Source organism: Perissodus microlepis, chromosome 22 (assembly GCF_051167445.1).
Source record: "Perissodus microlepis isolate ML-2025 ecotype Zambia chromosome 22, ASM5116744v1, whole genome shotgun sequence".
Taxonomy (NCBI): domain Eukaryota; kingdom Metazoa; phylum Chordata; class Actinopteri; order Cichliformes; family Cichlidae; genus Perissodus; species Perissodus microlepis.
In genome coordinates this window covers 238,039-255,170 of record NC_140481.1, presented here as the reverse complement: position 1 = coordinate 255,170, position 17,132 = coordinate 238,039, and the positions used below count along the sequence as shown (strand labels likewise).

Here is a 17,132-nt window from a genome sequence, read left to right as displayed (position 1 = left end):
GCAGCTTTACAACGGCAAGACATTGCACGTGACATTCTGTGTAAGGTCACAAACACCCTACCACTGGTACACGCGTTCGTTTTTGAGACGTTACTTTGGGAGAATACAGCTTTCGCTGCATTAACTGCACTTTTGTTTGCTTAAACAGGAAAAAATTATTACTTTACAGGATAGCGCAACGAAAATCATCGCTTTATAGAAATTAATGTAAGTACAAGCTTCTTTTTACTTCTCTAAACATACTTTTCACATCTCAAAATCCTGAAGAGAAAACGTAGATGCTAAAAAGTAAAAACAGATAAAGACTGTTGTAACAATAACTGAGATATGAAGACAGCTCATCACTTTTTCTGTTTTCATGCTTTCTGTTGTTATGGCATAAAGTTAAAATACTTTGGTCATTTAAAAAACAAACCTTCTAGGATTAGATGTGATGGTGTAATGTCGTTTAGTTTATTACAGTAAAATTGTGAATCTATTTTTGTAAAATAATTTTTAAACATTTCAAGTCAACTCAGCTTTTTTTCCTTTAATCTGATTGTCTAGAGATATACGGAGGATATAGAAAACATGGAGAGAAGGACAGACATTCTTTCCCGAATTGATGACATTCTTCGACCTGTAGAGGACTTACAAAATCGGATCCGTGACCGGATTTTCAATGGTCACTTGGAATCCAGGGTGGCTGTTGGAAACGTGACAGCCTTTAGAGAAACACCCAGGGACAGCCTGCATCCACTTGGTGAAATTTTTGAGGAGGTGCAGCCGCAGCGGGAATTGAGCTTGGCATCTTCATTGAGCTCTGATGGAAGTTCAATAACACCTCGAGACAGTCGCACTCCCGAGGAGCTCAGGGCTATCCCATTAGTTAAGACACCCTCTCCTCCTCCACCATTTGCTCCGTGTCCTCCATCATCCTCTCCACCTCACAGAAGTCAGATTCCAGTGAGGTTAAAAAACTACAGAGAAACAGGTCAGTTCTTATATCACGCAGTAAAGAGTCAGAATGTCAGACATTTAAACCCTTCAGACTTTTAATCAGCTGTTGTGTGAGAGATAAACCCTCCAACCAGAGTTTACACATTGCTAAAACACATTGAATGTTAAGGAGTTGCCATGGTAAAATATCTATAGAGGTCAAAAGTTTGACATTTCAGCTTCACTTTTTATCCAGCCTGTGATTTGGTTTTATTTGAATACAAATTTTGGTAAATGGTTAATTAAGATTGATTATGTTGAATTGAAAACTTGTACTTTAATTTAATAAACACACTTATAGACATACATGGTTTGCTCTCCCCTTTAAAGTGCACTTTAGTCTTGTTCATTTTCAGCTGCAAACAAACTGAAATGTGAGTAATAAATATTTCATGATCTAATCTGTGCAGACAAAGAAGTCGCCGGTGGTGTCAGGCTGGTGACAGGCCAACATATGTTTGAGGCATTGTATCAAACAATTAAAAAAATTGTGGATGCCTCTCTGCCCCAAACTATTGCAGCTCGTCAGAGGCTAATTCCTTCCCGAGCTCCAGCTCCTCCTGGAGCTCCAGTTCCTGCCCCCCCTCGAGTTCCAGCTCCACGAGCTGGAAGAGGAGCTGGGGCTCGAGCAAGGGTTGTAGCTCTGACCCCTGCTCCAGCTCCAGCTCCTCCTGGAGCTCCAGTTCATGCCCCCCCTCGAGTTCCAGCTCTCCGAGCTGGAAGAGGAGCTCGGGCTCGAGCAAGGGTTGTAGCTCCGACCCCTGCTCGAGCTCCTCCTGGAGCTCCAGTTCCTGCCCCCCCTCGAGTTCCAGCTCCACGAGCTGGAAGAGGAGCTCCTGTAGCTCCAGCCCCTGCTCGAACTCCAGCTCCTCCAGCTCCAGCTCCTCCAGCTCCAGAACAAAGGAAACCTCGAGCGGTTGTTAGACACCCTCCAGAGGTGGACTTTAAAGGGCTTATCATGGGGTACCTCCAGTCAATTGACAAAAAGTTAGCGGAGGAGCTACAGCCAGTCTCGAATCCTTCAGAGACTCTCCGGCTGAGCCTCAGCCTGCTGAGTCAGGACGACTGGTAAAATGATTTTCTACTGTTATCATTAATTATTTTCAATTTAATGTGAGGATATGAGTTTTAAAACTATTTGATCTTCCTACAGGCAGAAAAAGATAGAGGGGCTACGATACATCCGCACCCTGGCGCAGCATCACCAAGAGGAGTTGGAGTTAAACCTCCGTACAGTTTGCTTGGGGGTGACACAAGAGGTATACCAGCTGTTTTTCTCTCTACATCTGTGTTTTTGCCACTCTCTTCTGTCCATGTTTGCAAGCGTGCCCTGTCTCATGCAGCTTTGTAACAGGTTTGATTTCTAACTGCTGAAATTTCCTCTGATTCTTTAGATTAAAAACAATCGCTCTTGTGTGTCCTGTGCGGCACTGGACACCGTAGTATATTTATGTGTTCACCTCAAAGAGAGGATGGACAAAGAAGCTGAATTGACCTGTGGGAGTTTACTCCAGGTGTTTGCAAGGGCAAATGCCAATGTGTTCATTCAGCAGCATGCCAAGGAAGCTCTGACAGCTCTGGTTCAAGGTTGCAGCCCGAGTCGCTTTCTAAACAGCCTGGTGACTGTGGGTTTGAAGTAAGTTCACACCTGTGAAGAGTATCTGTGACCCCAGCATCACAATCAGATCAGGTGAAAATCAAACACACTGAGTGGATTTGTCTGTGTTTCCTTCCTCAGACATAAGAGCGTTCTCGTGAGAGCTGGTGCCGCACTGGGGCTTCGTATCATCAATGAATTCATGGAAGCGGAGAAAGTTCTGTCTACAGGACAGATTTTCACCAAATGCTTCCTGTTGGCAGTCAGTGAACTGTGTCAGGATGCTTCCTCTGAAGTCAGGTCAGTGTGAACTTTTAACAATTATAGGCTGATATTTCTATTTTGACTTTCTTTTGATAAATTCTCTGCATTTACTTAGAAAATAAAGTGCTGATTAAAAATGCTTCTCTCTGCAGAGCTCATGGAAAGGCCATCCTAAAAGACCTGGTCGAACAGAGGAACTTCAGAAAGATGTGGAAAGAAAGCGTCTCGGATAAATCCCGCTGGGAGGTGGAAAGAAGACTCAGAGGCAAATTTCAGAAATAACAGACACGGGTAAGCCGCACAGCATACATGAGCAGCCTTCAAATTAAGAAACCACTTTGAAGGCTGCTCATTTCTGTGTGGTATTTTCAGAAATTTCCCACATCACGTCTGCTTCAGTTAAGTATATATGTCATTTAAATATTTAATATAACATTCACAGTAATTAAATATTTAATATGCACAAAAAACACTCACTTATCCACCAACCGGTCGAGGCAGATGGCCGCCCTCCCTGAGCCTGGTTCTGCCAGAGGTTTCTTCCTGTTAAAAGGGAGTTTTTCCTCTCCACGGTCGCTCATAGGGATCAATTGGGTACAATAACTTTGTTGCTTTTTGGTCCGTCACATTGACCAAAAAGCAACATGTTGTTAATAGAGTGGCAAGTGAGTGTTTTACATTTTCCATCTGTGAACGGTAGCTTCTACCGCTCATTTATTGATTTGGCACCAATTTGGCACAAAATAAAGAAAACTTTAAACGACAACAAATGTTCTCGTCTTTCTTCAAGTCATTTTCAATAAACAAATTCAATAAATCAAATTGCATTCAGAGTTATTCTTGTATTTCCTCGCGTAATTAGTGGCTATCTAGTCAGTAGCCCACAGTGCAATATGTTAGCTACTAATAATATCTTTGTATTGTTTTTGTTTGGACCGATGCTCACATCGATGCTTCTGTTTGTTGTTGTGGAAAAATAATTTAAACATCGAAACCAAACCGATTTTCTGAGATTTATTTTAAGAAATTTCAAACCTCTGCAAAGGGATCAATAAAGCCGTCGTGTGGATACAATCTTGTCTATTCAGTGGTTGGGAGTGAAATTCTCACCTTCATGTAGGCACCAGCTTGATAATTAAGTGTGTCAGCAAGACCAGGTATTTAAGGAGCGGCTGTGGCAGCAGCCAAAGTAACTGCTGTTTCCCTTTCAAGCTTCCTAGTTTTTCCTGGAGATCAGCCTTCAAGTTGATTCTTCCCTCCCCTAATTCAATTTACTTATTTGTAAGCTACATGTATGCTCACTAACAAAGCTAAATGAGCTAAACCTAACGGTGCTCTTTAAATTTGAAGAAAATCCAGTTCATTTTCTTTTCTCATCAGTCCTCTCGATTGTGTCTTGTAGCAGGTTTTTGGCTTTAACACATCAAAGATCTGATGGGTTGAGTTGGCCATAAGGCTTGTCAAAGTTTAATATTGGTGGCTTATTGGGAAAAGCAGTCCTGACAAAGTCAATCAGCCCCTCATCCCAAACATTAATGGATGATGCATGCATGAATACTCACCAAACATCATCTATAAAAAAGGATCTTTGGCTTTTAAAGGATTCCTTCAAAAGCAAATATTGCATTTCCTCACTTGGACCATGACTATATTTGGGACAGTGTAATATCATGCCTGGAGTGATGAAGGTAAACTGGTTTTATGCTGCTAGTCTTCCTGCACAGTATATTTCTTTCCTAATGTTCTGCACAGTTTTCATGACGAATACCGACATTTTGTTCTGATGTGCACTAAGTGGTGTATGTTCTGAATCACCATAAAGTTGCTAATAGCAAGAACACAACACAGCCGGGGGGTCTGCCACTCTTTGTTTATTAAGATCTCTTTTCACACAATACTCTTGTTGCTTCTGAGCCTCTCGTTTTACTAAAGGTTATGATGGAGCAGCAAGACTGAACCAGTGGCTGGATAACATGAGAAGGAAGGAGTGGAGACCTGCACAAACATCATGTCTTTGAAGTGCTCGCTTTAAAACAGAATGCTTTCTAAGAGTGAAAGTTTAAGAAAATCTAACTGTAATATTTAACATGCCCACTCTCCTTTTCCCCCCCATTTGTACTAATTTAGGGAGCACAGCAGTTGCAGCCATTTTAATTTTTATTTTTATTTTTTTTTTCTCAGGCGAGGTCATCTGTCAGAGGGGCAAGAGGCAATATTTTGGTAAGTACTGACACAGAGGTAAGTGACTCTCCAGGTTTATTAAAGAAGGAATCAGAGTTTGGCAGTGCTGCTAAAAATTCAAAATGATTGAATTTAAAAAATAGAATTTCTTTCATTTCAATATTAGAAAACCAGACTGTTTATATTCAGTGTTATTTATGTCATTTAAATTTAAATGCTCATTTTTGTTTGGTGTGTGTTGTTGACGAGTGTTAAGACTGAGACACAGATTATTTTCTGTCCCAAGGAAGGTCGATACGTTGGCCTTTACCCAAAAGCAGACTCAATAAAAAAAGATCTTTTCACGGGAATACAAAGTTTTGTTTGTTACAGGAATCTTAATCACATGAACGTGGGTGAGAAACACTGGCAAGGACTCCAGTGTAACAGAGGGAGAGCTTGGTTAATAATGGGCAGGACACACTGGGAGCAAAGGTGAAGCACAACAACTGATTTTGTTACTTGTCTATGAGCTCCTGGAGTAAACCAATGTGCCAGGTTGGGGAAGTTTCACTCTTGGTGTTTCTAATTTATATGCAATTGACTGAAGCATATACATATTGAATTATTCATAGGACTTTGTACAAAATATAAATGTCTTCCATGTGTTATATTGTGGTTTGATGTTTGCATATGTGGATGTTTTGTTTCTCATTTGGTTTGCTTCCCCCAGACTTGGGCTATTCCAGATGCTCACCTGAATGATAGAGAATAAAAAGAAGCCAGTTGCTGTAACAGGGGTTGGGTTCTTTGGTGTGTTTTGGTGGGTACACTCATGCTTTCATTAATAAAGATTACTAGATGATAAATATTTTTGCAGCCTCGTGCCATTTTGTTTGAACCTATACGTGACTGCTGACCAAACTGATATAAATAGTAAGTGAAGTAAATAAACTGCCTGTGGCTTCTCAGGAAGTCCTGCATTTGGGTCCTGTTATTCACTCAAACCTGACAATAACACATTATCCTGTTTTATCCACATCTGTAAATTTTCAGGCAGGGACGGAGACATCCTGTTACATTTACTGAGATCAGCAACAGACTTTCTGAATTCAAACCTCAATAAAAATGTGAAAATGACTCAGCTTTTTCTTTTTTTGTTTTTACAGCATTATGGACTATAAGTTAAAGCAATTAATGATGCAGTGAATGATGGTCAAAGGGTTGATCTTTACACAGAGCACGTCTGTCCCTTTTTATTAGCCCATTACAATTATTCCCCCATCACTTTAAAAAGGCAACAAAACATGCATGTAACATTTCTTCAGAGATGTAATTCAGTTTTAATTATATAGCGCCAAATCAACACAACAGTCACCTCAAGGTGCTTTATATTGTAAGGTAAATTCAGTAAGTAATACAGAAAAAAACCCAACAATTGAATGATCCTCTTTGAGCAAGTACCTGGCAACAGTGGGAAATAAAAACTCCCTTTTAACAGGAAGAAACCTCTGGGAGATCAAGGCTCAGGAAGGGGCAGCCATTTGCCACAACTGGTTAAGGGAGAGGGGAGCAGGACAAAAGAAACACACTGTGGAAGAGAGACAAGTTAGTGTCACAAGCTAAATGTTGAAGTTGGTCGACATTTTCAGATCAGACTTATGGTCTTTAAGCCAAGTTTAAAATTTGTTTTGAATGTCCTTGGTGTAGTTATTGATGTCATTTCTTTTTATGACAATCTGTTCTTAAATTGTGTTTTATTTCTCACAAAAGTGAAAAGATTATGGAAGAAAGTCGAGCCAAAGAACAGAGTTGGCTCTTAGACTTCGAGTATAGGAGGCCCTCAGCAGAACTTTTAAAGAGAATAAGAAACACATAAAACCTTAGATAAGGAGGTGTGCTCTGACAGTGCAGCGCAGCACCCAGAAAGCTATTTGGCATTGGCAGAGAAGACTTGGGAAGTTATTCAGGAGCATAACCCTGGTACTCAACTTTGCTGCTCAAACCTCAAATATATTGATACTTTTACGCCAATATACAATTTATTTCCAAAATTGTTACAACAAAGAAATAAAAAACCAAACATAGATTTCATAACTTTTTATGCTAATTATTATTTGAAAAGTCATTACAAAACAGGCAGTTTTTGAAAATTCAGATGTAAATATAACTACAGTCATGAATAAGCAAACATGAATGAAGACTATGTGCTGTCTTAAGATGTTCAAGGATCAATCAGTGTCAATTAGCAGAATGAAAGTGTTTTATGGATAAAATTGTAACTCCTGCGAGAGAAACAGAATGATGTTCTGTATAGTTTCATTTCAATTTGACCATAAAAATATTACTTTTTTAAAAATAAAAGCTAGGATAGACTTTTTTGTTTTGAAGATGGTGTAAACACTGTAAATAGCTATTTTAAATGTTTAGCTCTATTCACTCCAATTCACTGAGGACCATCTTGAAAATGTCCTGAACTGAAGCCATTTTCAGAACTATAACAGGAAGGGAAAAGACTCTTCTTAGATTGGTTTTGGTGTTTCTGTGTGAAATCAGTAAAAGTATGAACATAATCGCCATCTAGTGGCAGAGAAAAGGAATTAAAACACTTTCTGAATGAGCTGCCACAGCAGTGGTCCAATCTTCTACTGTGTTAGGAGTATTCAGACAATTTTGACATACTTTTTTTCCACAATGGTAAAACCAAAATTAGGTACATAATTCATGACAAATAAACATGTAAAAGGGGTTGATGATATAAAACAGCTCTGTATCAAAGGCAGTGTGGAGTAAGCAGACCTGCTTCTGTTCACTCTGAAGATGAAGCTACTTTAAGAAAACCCTCAGAGTCCCAGAGCTTCTTTCTTCACGCTGCAACCCAGCAGGACATTTCCAGCATCCACACACTCTGACACACACGGTGCTAAAAACACAACACAAATATTAAAATAATGATTGTGGGAGGAAAGCTGTAGAATGAAACAGTTTTTTAAAGCTGTTATTTTATCTGTTACGATCATTGCTAGTACCATTGTGAGCACAGAGCCACGAGGCAGCCTTCATAGCCAGAAGCTCCCACTCGTCCTTTGCATCCATCTTGAAACCATGAAGCCAGATCAGAGCCAGAATGGTGGCCCACACTTCACTGCTGGTTTAATTCACCAAATCAATCAATCAAATAAAACAGACAGAACACACATTTTACTTTCTACAACCAGTAATATTACATATGTTTGTGTACTTCTTTGTCACACAGGGTCACCAAGGTGGGCAGCTCTGCATATTTGATTTGGCAGATTATTACACTGGATGCTCTTCCTGATGAAATCCCAAACTGTGATATCATAAATGCTCTAAAATAATGTGCTGACATGTTTTTACAACAACTGATGAGGAAAATAATTTCTGCTGCCGTGTGGTTTCTGGATAATATCAGACGCTGGTGCAGCTCAGTGGGAGGTTAGGAGTGTGATTACCACCAGTGTTTTAGCTTCTGATATGCAGATGTTTATTCTCAGGCTGTGAGGCAGGCCTACATTTAGTTTGACTTCATTTTATTTGTTTTATGGTGTGTTTTTAATTACATTGTGTGTTTTTGTTCAAATTATAGAATCAAATCTGTTTTATCTCACATCATCATTTTGTGTTAATATTTAAATTGACAGCAGTGCACCTTTTCAGGCTTTGACTTTTCCACCTCCTCGTTGGTCTGTCCCAGTGCAGCAGCCAGAGCTGGATCAAGCAGCCAGCAGCTAGACGCCTCCTGCAGGGAGACTAACTGCAGCAAAGGGTCTCTGGGTGGCTGCTCAGGCACAGCAGCTGGAAAATCTAAGATGGAAAACAAAACCTGATTATGGTGCTAGATGACAAACAGAACTCTACATGATAACCCAGTGCATAAAACAGCGCACTATAAACTATGCAACAGATAAATATTATGTTTTTCACTTGAAAATTACATCTTAAAAATGTAATCACTACATAAGAGCTCCACATCAAACATCAAATGCACAGGACACTCCGAGGGACACGGTCGAATGCCGAGGCCAAAAAACACATGTAGACTGGTTGGGCAAACTCCCATGCACCCTCCAGTATCTTCGTGAGGGTAAAGAGCTGGTCCAGTGGTCCACAACCAGGATGAAAACTGCATTGTTCGTCCAGTATCTGAGGTTCAACTAACGGATGGATTCTCCTTTCCAGCACCCTGGCATAGACTTTCCCAGGGAGGCTGAGGAGTGTGATACCCTTATAGTTGGAACACACCCTCCGGTCCCCCTTCTTAAAAATGGGAACCCCAGTCTCCCAATCCAGAGGTACCGCCCCTGATCGCCGCGCAACATTGTAGAAGCGTGTCAACCAAGATAACCTTACAACATCCAGAGCCTTCAGGAACTCAGGGCAAACCTCATCTTCCCTAGGGGCCCTGCCACCAAGGAGTTGTTTAACTGCCTCAGTGACCTCACCCGCGAGATAGACGAGTTGTGCCTCTCGTCTCCAGACCCTGCTTCCTCCATGGAAGACATGCCAGTGGGATTAAGGAGGTCCTTAAAGCATTCCTTCCACCACCTGACAGTGTTCTCATTCGAAGTCAGCAGCACTCCACCCTCACTATGCACAGTGCAGGTAGATCACCTCTTTCCCCTCCTGAGTCACCAGACGGGTGGCCATAATCTTTAGGCGGTATGGTTCAGTGGTTACCACCACAACAGGCACCAACCACCCTGCAACCGCACCTCTGATGATTTGAAATGGAGTCCCTCAAGTCTCGCAAATGAAAAATATGCACATATTCTTGTTGGACAGGAAAATCTACTGATATTTTTGTTTTAGTAGTACAACTTTGCTTAGTCCAGGTTGAAAATAAAATGAAAGAGCATCATTTTTCCAAAATTATAGAGCCTCATTCATTTTGATGTCTGAAAACTTCAGGGAGTTTTCTTGGTCTTTGAGATGGCATCAGATTTCAGTGCGTGAAAAAATAACATGCCTGAAAGTGGGCTGACAGAGCATTTTTCAAAGGAACTTATTTTGAGGAGTATTTATTATTTGAACCTAAAATTTCACAGCACTCATCATATGTGCCCACACTTTGTATCATAACATTTTTTATGAAAATGATGGATGGTTGAGCAGAAGACCCGTGTTGATTACAAATGGAATGATCCATGAGTTAACTGAGCTGGACTTGGTTTTACTGACAGTTTGAAGTTACTGTTTAACAAGCAGCTAGTAACTTGGGTAGTAAAAACAAAAACTACCCATCAGCTTAAGAAATTACTGAGCTGTGCTTAAGTTAACACTGAAGCTGGCTCCCTAGACTTCAATGTTGTGGTATTTGTTTTGGTAACAGAACATGATCCTAAAATAGTTTTAACAGGAGTTATAGTGAAGAGAGGCTGCAGCTTAGCAGAAATCCCCCATAATCACTTTGATAGACTGTATAAATGATCATTTATCATTTGCAATTAGCCAATTTGAATTTTATTTATTTCCCACTACTTCACAACTGTAATTGCTTTAAGTCACTTTGCATATTAAGCTAAAGACCCTATAATATTGGAGAAGAAAAACACAACAACCAGATGTTCCCTATGAGCACGCACTTGGCAACATTGGGAGGGAACGACTGTTTAAAAGAGAAGAAACCTCCAGCAGAACCAGGTTCAGGGAGGGCAACTATCTGCTGCAACTGGTTGGGGATGAGGGGAAAGACAAGGATGCAGAGGGAGTCAAGTATCTGGACTCTGTGTTTCTAACATTTTTAGGGTCGAGCACAAAAACTCGCTTTCACCTGAAATTAGAAGCAGGAAATTCGAGGTCATCCAGGCCTTGATGTCTTTAAGACATGACTGTACTTTAACTAATTGATTTGTGTCACAGGGCTTCATGGAGACATTGTTAAGAAACCAAATAGAAACCTAAAATTTTTTAATGAGAACCCAGCCTGTGAACTGTTAATCTACAGACAAGAGAAAGAAAGAAGCACAGGTGGAGCTCATTCTACATTTCATATTTTCAAAAAGGTCTAGAGGAGATAATAACAATTCTTTCATAGGATGTGAAGGTTTTAAATGGGAAAAGTATGCAGCTCATTTAAATCAAAGGTTCAAAGACCTGTGCAAAGTTGTACACACCATGTGTGGTTCGACATGGTGCTCTTTCGAGTCTCATGTAAAAGAGATAACAAAGACCGCCTTTTATCATTTGAGGAACATAGCCAGAATCAGACAAGTTTTGTCAAGCGACACTGCAGAGGTTCTTGTCCATGCATTTGTGTCCTCACGTATTGATTATTGTAATGCTCTTCTTTCTCGGTTACCAAAGAAAAGTTTTAGAGGTCTACAGATGGTGCAAAATGCAGCTGCTCGCATTTTAACAAGAACTGGGAAATTTGAGCACATTAGCCCTGTACTGAACTCTCTTCATTGGCTACCTTGTCAGGTTCAAGCAGATTTTAAAGGTCCTGCTGCTCACCTACAAGGCTTTAAACGGACTGGCACCTTCATACCTCTCCGACCTTTTACATCTTTACGTTCCATCCCGTGCTCTCCGATCTCAGGACTCTGGCCTTCTAAAGGTTCCTAGAGCCAGAAAAAAGACAATTGGAGAGCGTGCTTTTTCTTTTCGTGCCCCGTTTCTGTGGAACACCCTCCCTCAAGATATTAGGCAGGCATGCTCTGTGGAGGTTTTTAAAACTAAGCTGAAGACACATTTGTTCACCCTATCTTACATGTCTTAATTCTATGGCTTTTAGTTTTTAAATTTTTACTGTTTTTAACTTGTATTGTGTCTTTTACCTGTATTGCTATGTATCGCTTTTATTTTTTTATTTTAGTTGTACAGCACTTTTTTTTGAAAGCGCTTTATAAATAAAGTTATTATTATTATTATTATTCATAAAGTGTGTCAGTATTTTATAAGAATGTCATGTTTCTGCATCATCTCTCTCCTGTTAGAGCCTCTTACCCAAACATCAGCCTTTTTAATGCTCTGATATCTTCACATCATAAGTAAATTATATTGCCCAGTTTTCTGTCCAATTAAAGAATATTTCCTGCATCAGTTTGACTTCCATTTTATGTGAAACGTACAAGGATCAAATCTTTTTAGTTTATTTTTGGGATATTGCCCTTAAATATAACTAAAGCTTTCAGCCAGTGTTCATTGTATACTAATAATTGTCTGTTAGATAGTCACAAGTTATAAATGATATGAAACAGAAATATATATACCTTGAATTTTAACTGAAATGTAATATTTGAGACAACTGAGTTACATTTCACAACTGAGGATTTTTTTGTTTTCAAATAATGGTGTGTATATGTAGTAAAATGTCAATAATGTGAATCCTATTATATCCGTACCATCAAAATTCATTTCAACAGCTACACTAGCAAACTAGTTTACTAGCTAAACTTAGCATAATTGGCTATGGGGACTCAGGGCATGGCATTTAATAATAATTACATTTCATTATCTATATCTTTACCACACATTTGCCACACAGGTGTAGATACTGTAGGTGGAGTGAATGCCTAAATTGTACTGATTAGAATATTGTGGACATTCAATGCTAAGATTCAGCATACTGAATTACATAGTGAAGCTGAAGGATGAACGCTAACTTTTTTCCACTCAATCAAAGTTAACGTGAGGGTTCCCGATATCCCGGTTAAGGACAAGTCATGTGTAATCACATGGCAGGATGCTGTAAAAGGACCAAACTTCTGTCAGGAGAACAACTGAGATAATCCATCCACAATATAAGGGTTAGTCATTAATGCATCGCCTGGGCTGTAGTTACATCGTAAGGTTTGGGGACATTCCCCAAAAAAACGGACTGAGTTTTAAAATGCAGTAATAAAAACCGAGGAGGCAGACAGTGATCACTGACTGTTTTTAGGGGCTTGTTGAGATTAAATAGAACAAGATATTAAGCATTAAAACATGTTAAAAACACAAGACTGACTCATTTAAAGTGGAAAACAATATTAATATATTAAAATTTTTAGCACTTTTTGGGGAGGGACCGTTTTGGGGCCTTAGGGACACATATGTGAGGGATTTTTTTTTTTATTTGCCCATGCAAAAAACTAATGATGGATCAAAATGAATGTTGGTGGAAATCTTTGACCCATCTAAAGACCTAATTCTAATAACAATCAAATATTTTTTGAAATGTATTTTATGGAAAATATTTAAGTTTTTCATTTTTTTCTGTTAAAAAACCTGTGCGGTTATGTAAAGATACTGGGATCTAAAGGGTTAAACCACACGAAATAATTAAAATTTAATATGAATATTTAAGGCATTAGTAGTTTTAAAAGACTGACTCATTTAAAGTGGAAAAAAAAGTGAATAATTTACCTTGCAATTTGTCCCCATAAAGTAGACGAGACCTCACAATGTCAGTGTGTAAACAGATTTGTGTACCCACAACAATAAGTAATACACACACACACAATTACTTTACCAACTGACCCCTGAGCTCCTATGTGTCCCTCAAACCTGATTCAGGGATCCACTCCTCAACTTCACTGTCACTCCCTGAAAGCTCACTGTCCTCACTTTCTTTCCCTTGGGTTCCTTCCATAAAGGCTTTTTACATCCATGTCATGTAATTATCAGCAGACTGTAAAATAAAAAACTATGATCATATTAATGCACACAAACATCTCTAGACACATATGCCAATGCATTATATTGCCGGAAAAAAATTAAGCTAACTGCGCAGTGTTGCCTTGAGGCATGATTGAAAATTAACAGTTTTACTGTATAAATAAATTTTAAAAAGTAGAACAAATAATCAAATATACTTCTTAACATATTCATGCACATGCAAGTATTTTTATATACATTTATTTCACTATAAACATGTAAAATAGTGACAGTCCTAATGGAGATGTCTCTCATGTAGTGCAGCTTACAGAAAGAAGTCTCCCCTCCCCCAAATGAAAGTCACACCACCTTCCCCCCATCATTTTATTGGAAAGAGATGTGCCTGGTACCATTATTTGAAAAAAAAAAAAAAAAGTTGTTTTGTTTTTTTTGAAGGGCCAAATATATAATATATAATAATGCTTCACTGAGTTAGAGACTTTAACAGTCTCTTCTATGTAAGAATGTCTCGTGCTGATATACCTGCAAACTTGACAACAAAGGTTTTTCAGACTACATGTAGCTGTCCTCTATGTCAGCTCACACATTTACATTCATGTCACACTTATTTCTGCTTTCCCATTTTATAATTATTACTTACATTTTGATTAGATACCTTGAGTTTGTAAATGATCAGATTACATAATTGGAATACAATGTATCCAATTCAGGGTTGCGGGAGGATGAAGCCTATCCCAGCTGATACAGGACAAAGACAGGCTGCCAGTTTATTGCAGGGCTAACACAATATGTGTAACAGAAAATCAACTTAAATGTTTGATATTTCTTATAATAATCATAATTATGACTATTATTTAAAGGTTTCTTTATAAATACATTTTGATTTTTTATAACACCTAAAATATAAACCTGAGCTGTTTCAGATTCTGACCTCAGTGACCTGGCTGTGTCCTCACTGCAGCTCCCTCTTGGAAGTACGTCTGCTTCTTGTCTACCCCCAGTGTTGACCGCCTGCCCTTGATATCACGTACTGTACCTGAGGAACAAAAAAGGACAAACACTTGCCTTCATTTAAGAAGTACATTCATGCAGAGGTAATCTATGGAAACACACTAGTTCACCCTTTGGGAGAAATCAGTTCCTGTGAAACATTTCTGTAAATGAACATCATGTGGAGAATGAATGAAATGAGTTCTTCAGGTGACTCAGCAGTCCCACACTGACAAATGAAATCTAGGTAAACTATTAAGCATATTTGCCCTTCTGAAATCTGTGTTAAACAACAACGAACGTAAATTAGTAACAAAAATACAGCTGAGTAGAGGCTTTACAAACCACCAGCAGCCATAATGCTAAATTTTAATCTTCAAATGTTTCTGAGCCGTCTTCAACCTGCTTTTAACACATTAAAGTCCCACAGTCAATGCAGCCTGACTCAATCCTAGATGTTCAGCACACAGAGACACAGAGGTACCGTTTAAAGTTTAGTGTTAACATGAGTCACTGATCATTTGCAGTATTACAGAGTCTGGCAGTCTTTGCATGATGTCCACGTCACTGTAAGTTTCTAGCTGACTCTCAGGTGTGCCAGCAGGAAAGAGTAATAATAACCTGCATTCTGAGGTTTGTCATGCAGGATCAAAGGAGCTAGGCTTTGTTCACACAGCTAGGATTGTATTTTAAACTGACCCTGGGTCAGTATAAGTATCATACAGTTTAAACGAAGCACTGAAACTTGCACATATTTATTATAGATGCACTGAAGCTAATCGACATATTTGCTGTCAGTCTGTGGCTGCGATTAAACACTTTACTGAAAACTTTATTAACTAGTAACTTCATCAGTCATGACAGAAGCTAATATTTCTGTGCTAACATCGTTTAAACAGTAACAGCCTTACTACAATATAAGCTAACGTTTACACCGTAACTTTAAGCTAGCACCATAAAGACGGTAAAACACGTAATAATATCTACAAATGCATCTTAAAGCTGTTATATTAGCACTCGGTGTATTACTAACCTAACCACATTAACATTACTGACTTTTAATAGTCATTCTATAAATGCTGTCCGTTTAAATGGTCTTACCTGTACACACTGCATATCCACCGGATTCCAGCCAGAGTGGATTCTGGAGTCTTCCCACGCTCCTGTTAGTGATCCTCCATCTGGATGGATGAGAACAACCTTCTGAACAATCTAGCAGGAGATGGCCCATATCTATGGGACTGATTTGTGCTAATAACGCCCATTGTATGGACTGATAACAGCCGAAGCGGGTGAATAAAGTCATCCAGTCGCTAGCTGTGCCATTACCCAGCATACATTACTCCCTCCATAAATGCAATAAACGATACAAAAGTATCGTTCTACCTGTTTTTCAGGTAGTCGTTTACATTATATAATTTATTGTGTTCAGTATACGTCACTACAATGTGATTTCGGAAATATATAAATATACGGACAACAGGCAAAATTCTTTCCACGCCCACCCCGTGACATCACGCTCCAAAGCCCTATGACATCATGCAGATCAAAGGCATCTGATCCATTCGGAAAGGCATAAATAGGGGTGAGAATTGCAAACTTTTAGTCAGTTTATTCGCAGCACTCGTGTTCGCAGCATTGAAACATAAACCTGAGAAACATTTTGAAACAGTTGGATCATTTACACAGTTGTTTTATTAAGATTCCAACATGTCTCAGAGAAAAGACAGCAAAAAACAACAAGCTTACGCTGGCCCTCAGCTCCAAAGGACATTAACTGAAAGTATACTTTGTGCCTATAGGCAGGAAAACCAAAATCTACACAACACGATTAAACAACTCCAGGCAGAGAAAATTCAGCTTGTAGAGAAGTGCAGACACATGAAGGCCCTAAATAATCAGTTGGAAGAAAGGCATAATGAATTTGTCAAGAACCAACGAGAAAAAGAAAATAATCGAAGGCAGCCCAATGTGGATAATATAAATGAGGGCTGGAAAATAAAGTTTAATAGCGCACGGGAGAAGATTTTAAACCTGATGACAAAAAACAAACACAAGTGTGCTGAATTAAGACAAATGTCCCACCTGCTTAAAGAAAAAGAAGACATTATTTGGGAGCTCTGTGGGAAACTCAAGTTTAAGGACCTGGAGATGGAAGAAAGACTTGATGAAGCCTGGGAAAAAAGGGAAAAGTTGCTTCAAGAGAAGACACAACAGGAAAGAAAGGAGAAAAAAATGAAATGGATACTTCAGAACATGAAGAAACAAAATAAAGTCTTGGAAGTAAAGCTTAATGAAGCATTGCACAGAAATGCAGAAATGTTTCACGATGAAAGTCTCATAAACCAGCAAGACGAAGAAAATAAAAATACACAAAACCTGCCCAGTGTAGATATTGTAAATAAGGGCTGGGAAATAATCTTGAGTGAAGATCAGCCGATTATTTTAAGCCTGATGACAACAAACAAGCAGAACTGCGACCAGTCAAGAAAAATGTCCTACCAGCTTCAACAAACAGGAG

The 17,132-nt window shown here is 39.0% G+C and overlaps 1 protein-coding gene and 1 long non-coding RNA gene across 5 annotated transcripts; one reads left to right on the top strand and one right to left on the bottom strand.

The window, feature by feature from the left end:
- Nucleotides 1-67: 67 nt before the first annotated feature.
- Nucleotides 68-6,146, top strand: LOC146362327 (uncharacterized). Of its 3 annotated transcripts, XM_084918638.1 has the most exons (8): nt 68-207; nt 547-973; nt 1,389-2,046; nt 2,132-2,237; nt 2,373-2,614; nt 2,717-2,875; nt 2,992-3,130; nt 3,212-6,146. In XM_084918638.1, exons 2-7 carry the CDS (start codon nt 571-573, stop codon nt 3,119-3,121), a joined length of 1,698 nt encoding a protein of 565 aa, XP_084774764.1. In that variant the 5' UTR covers nt 68-207; nt 547-570; the 3' UTR covers nt 3,122-3,130; nt 3,212-6,146. The 3 variants fall into 3 exon arrangements, with proteins under 3 accessions (XP_084774764.1, XP_084774762.1, XP_084774763.1); XM_084918636.1 differs by having other exon boundaries at nt 2,992-6,146; XM_084918637.1 differs by lacking the exon at nt 68-207 and having other exon boundaries at nt 226-973; nt 2,992-6,146.
- A 167-nt stretch (nt 6,147-6,313) lies between these two features.
- On the bottom strand, nt 6,314-16,414 carry LOC146362326 (uncharacterized). Of its 2 annotated transcripts, none has more exons than XR_014799165.1 (5): nt 15,713-16,414; nt 14,553-14,657; nt 8,673-8,827; nt 8,029-8,147; nt 6,314-7,922 (listed from the first exon to the last, which is right to left on the bottom strand). It is a non-coding gene; the product is annotated as an uncharacterized LOC146362326 (long non-coding RNA). The 2 variants fall into 2 exon arrangements; XR_014799164.1 differs by having other exon boundaries at nt 8,029-8,144; nt 15,713-16,411.
- Between the last annotated feature and the right edge of the window lie 718 nt (nt 16,415-17,132).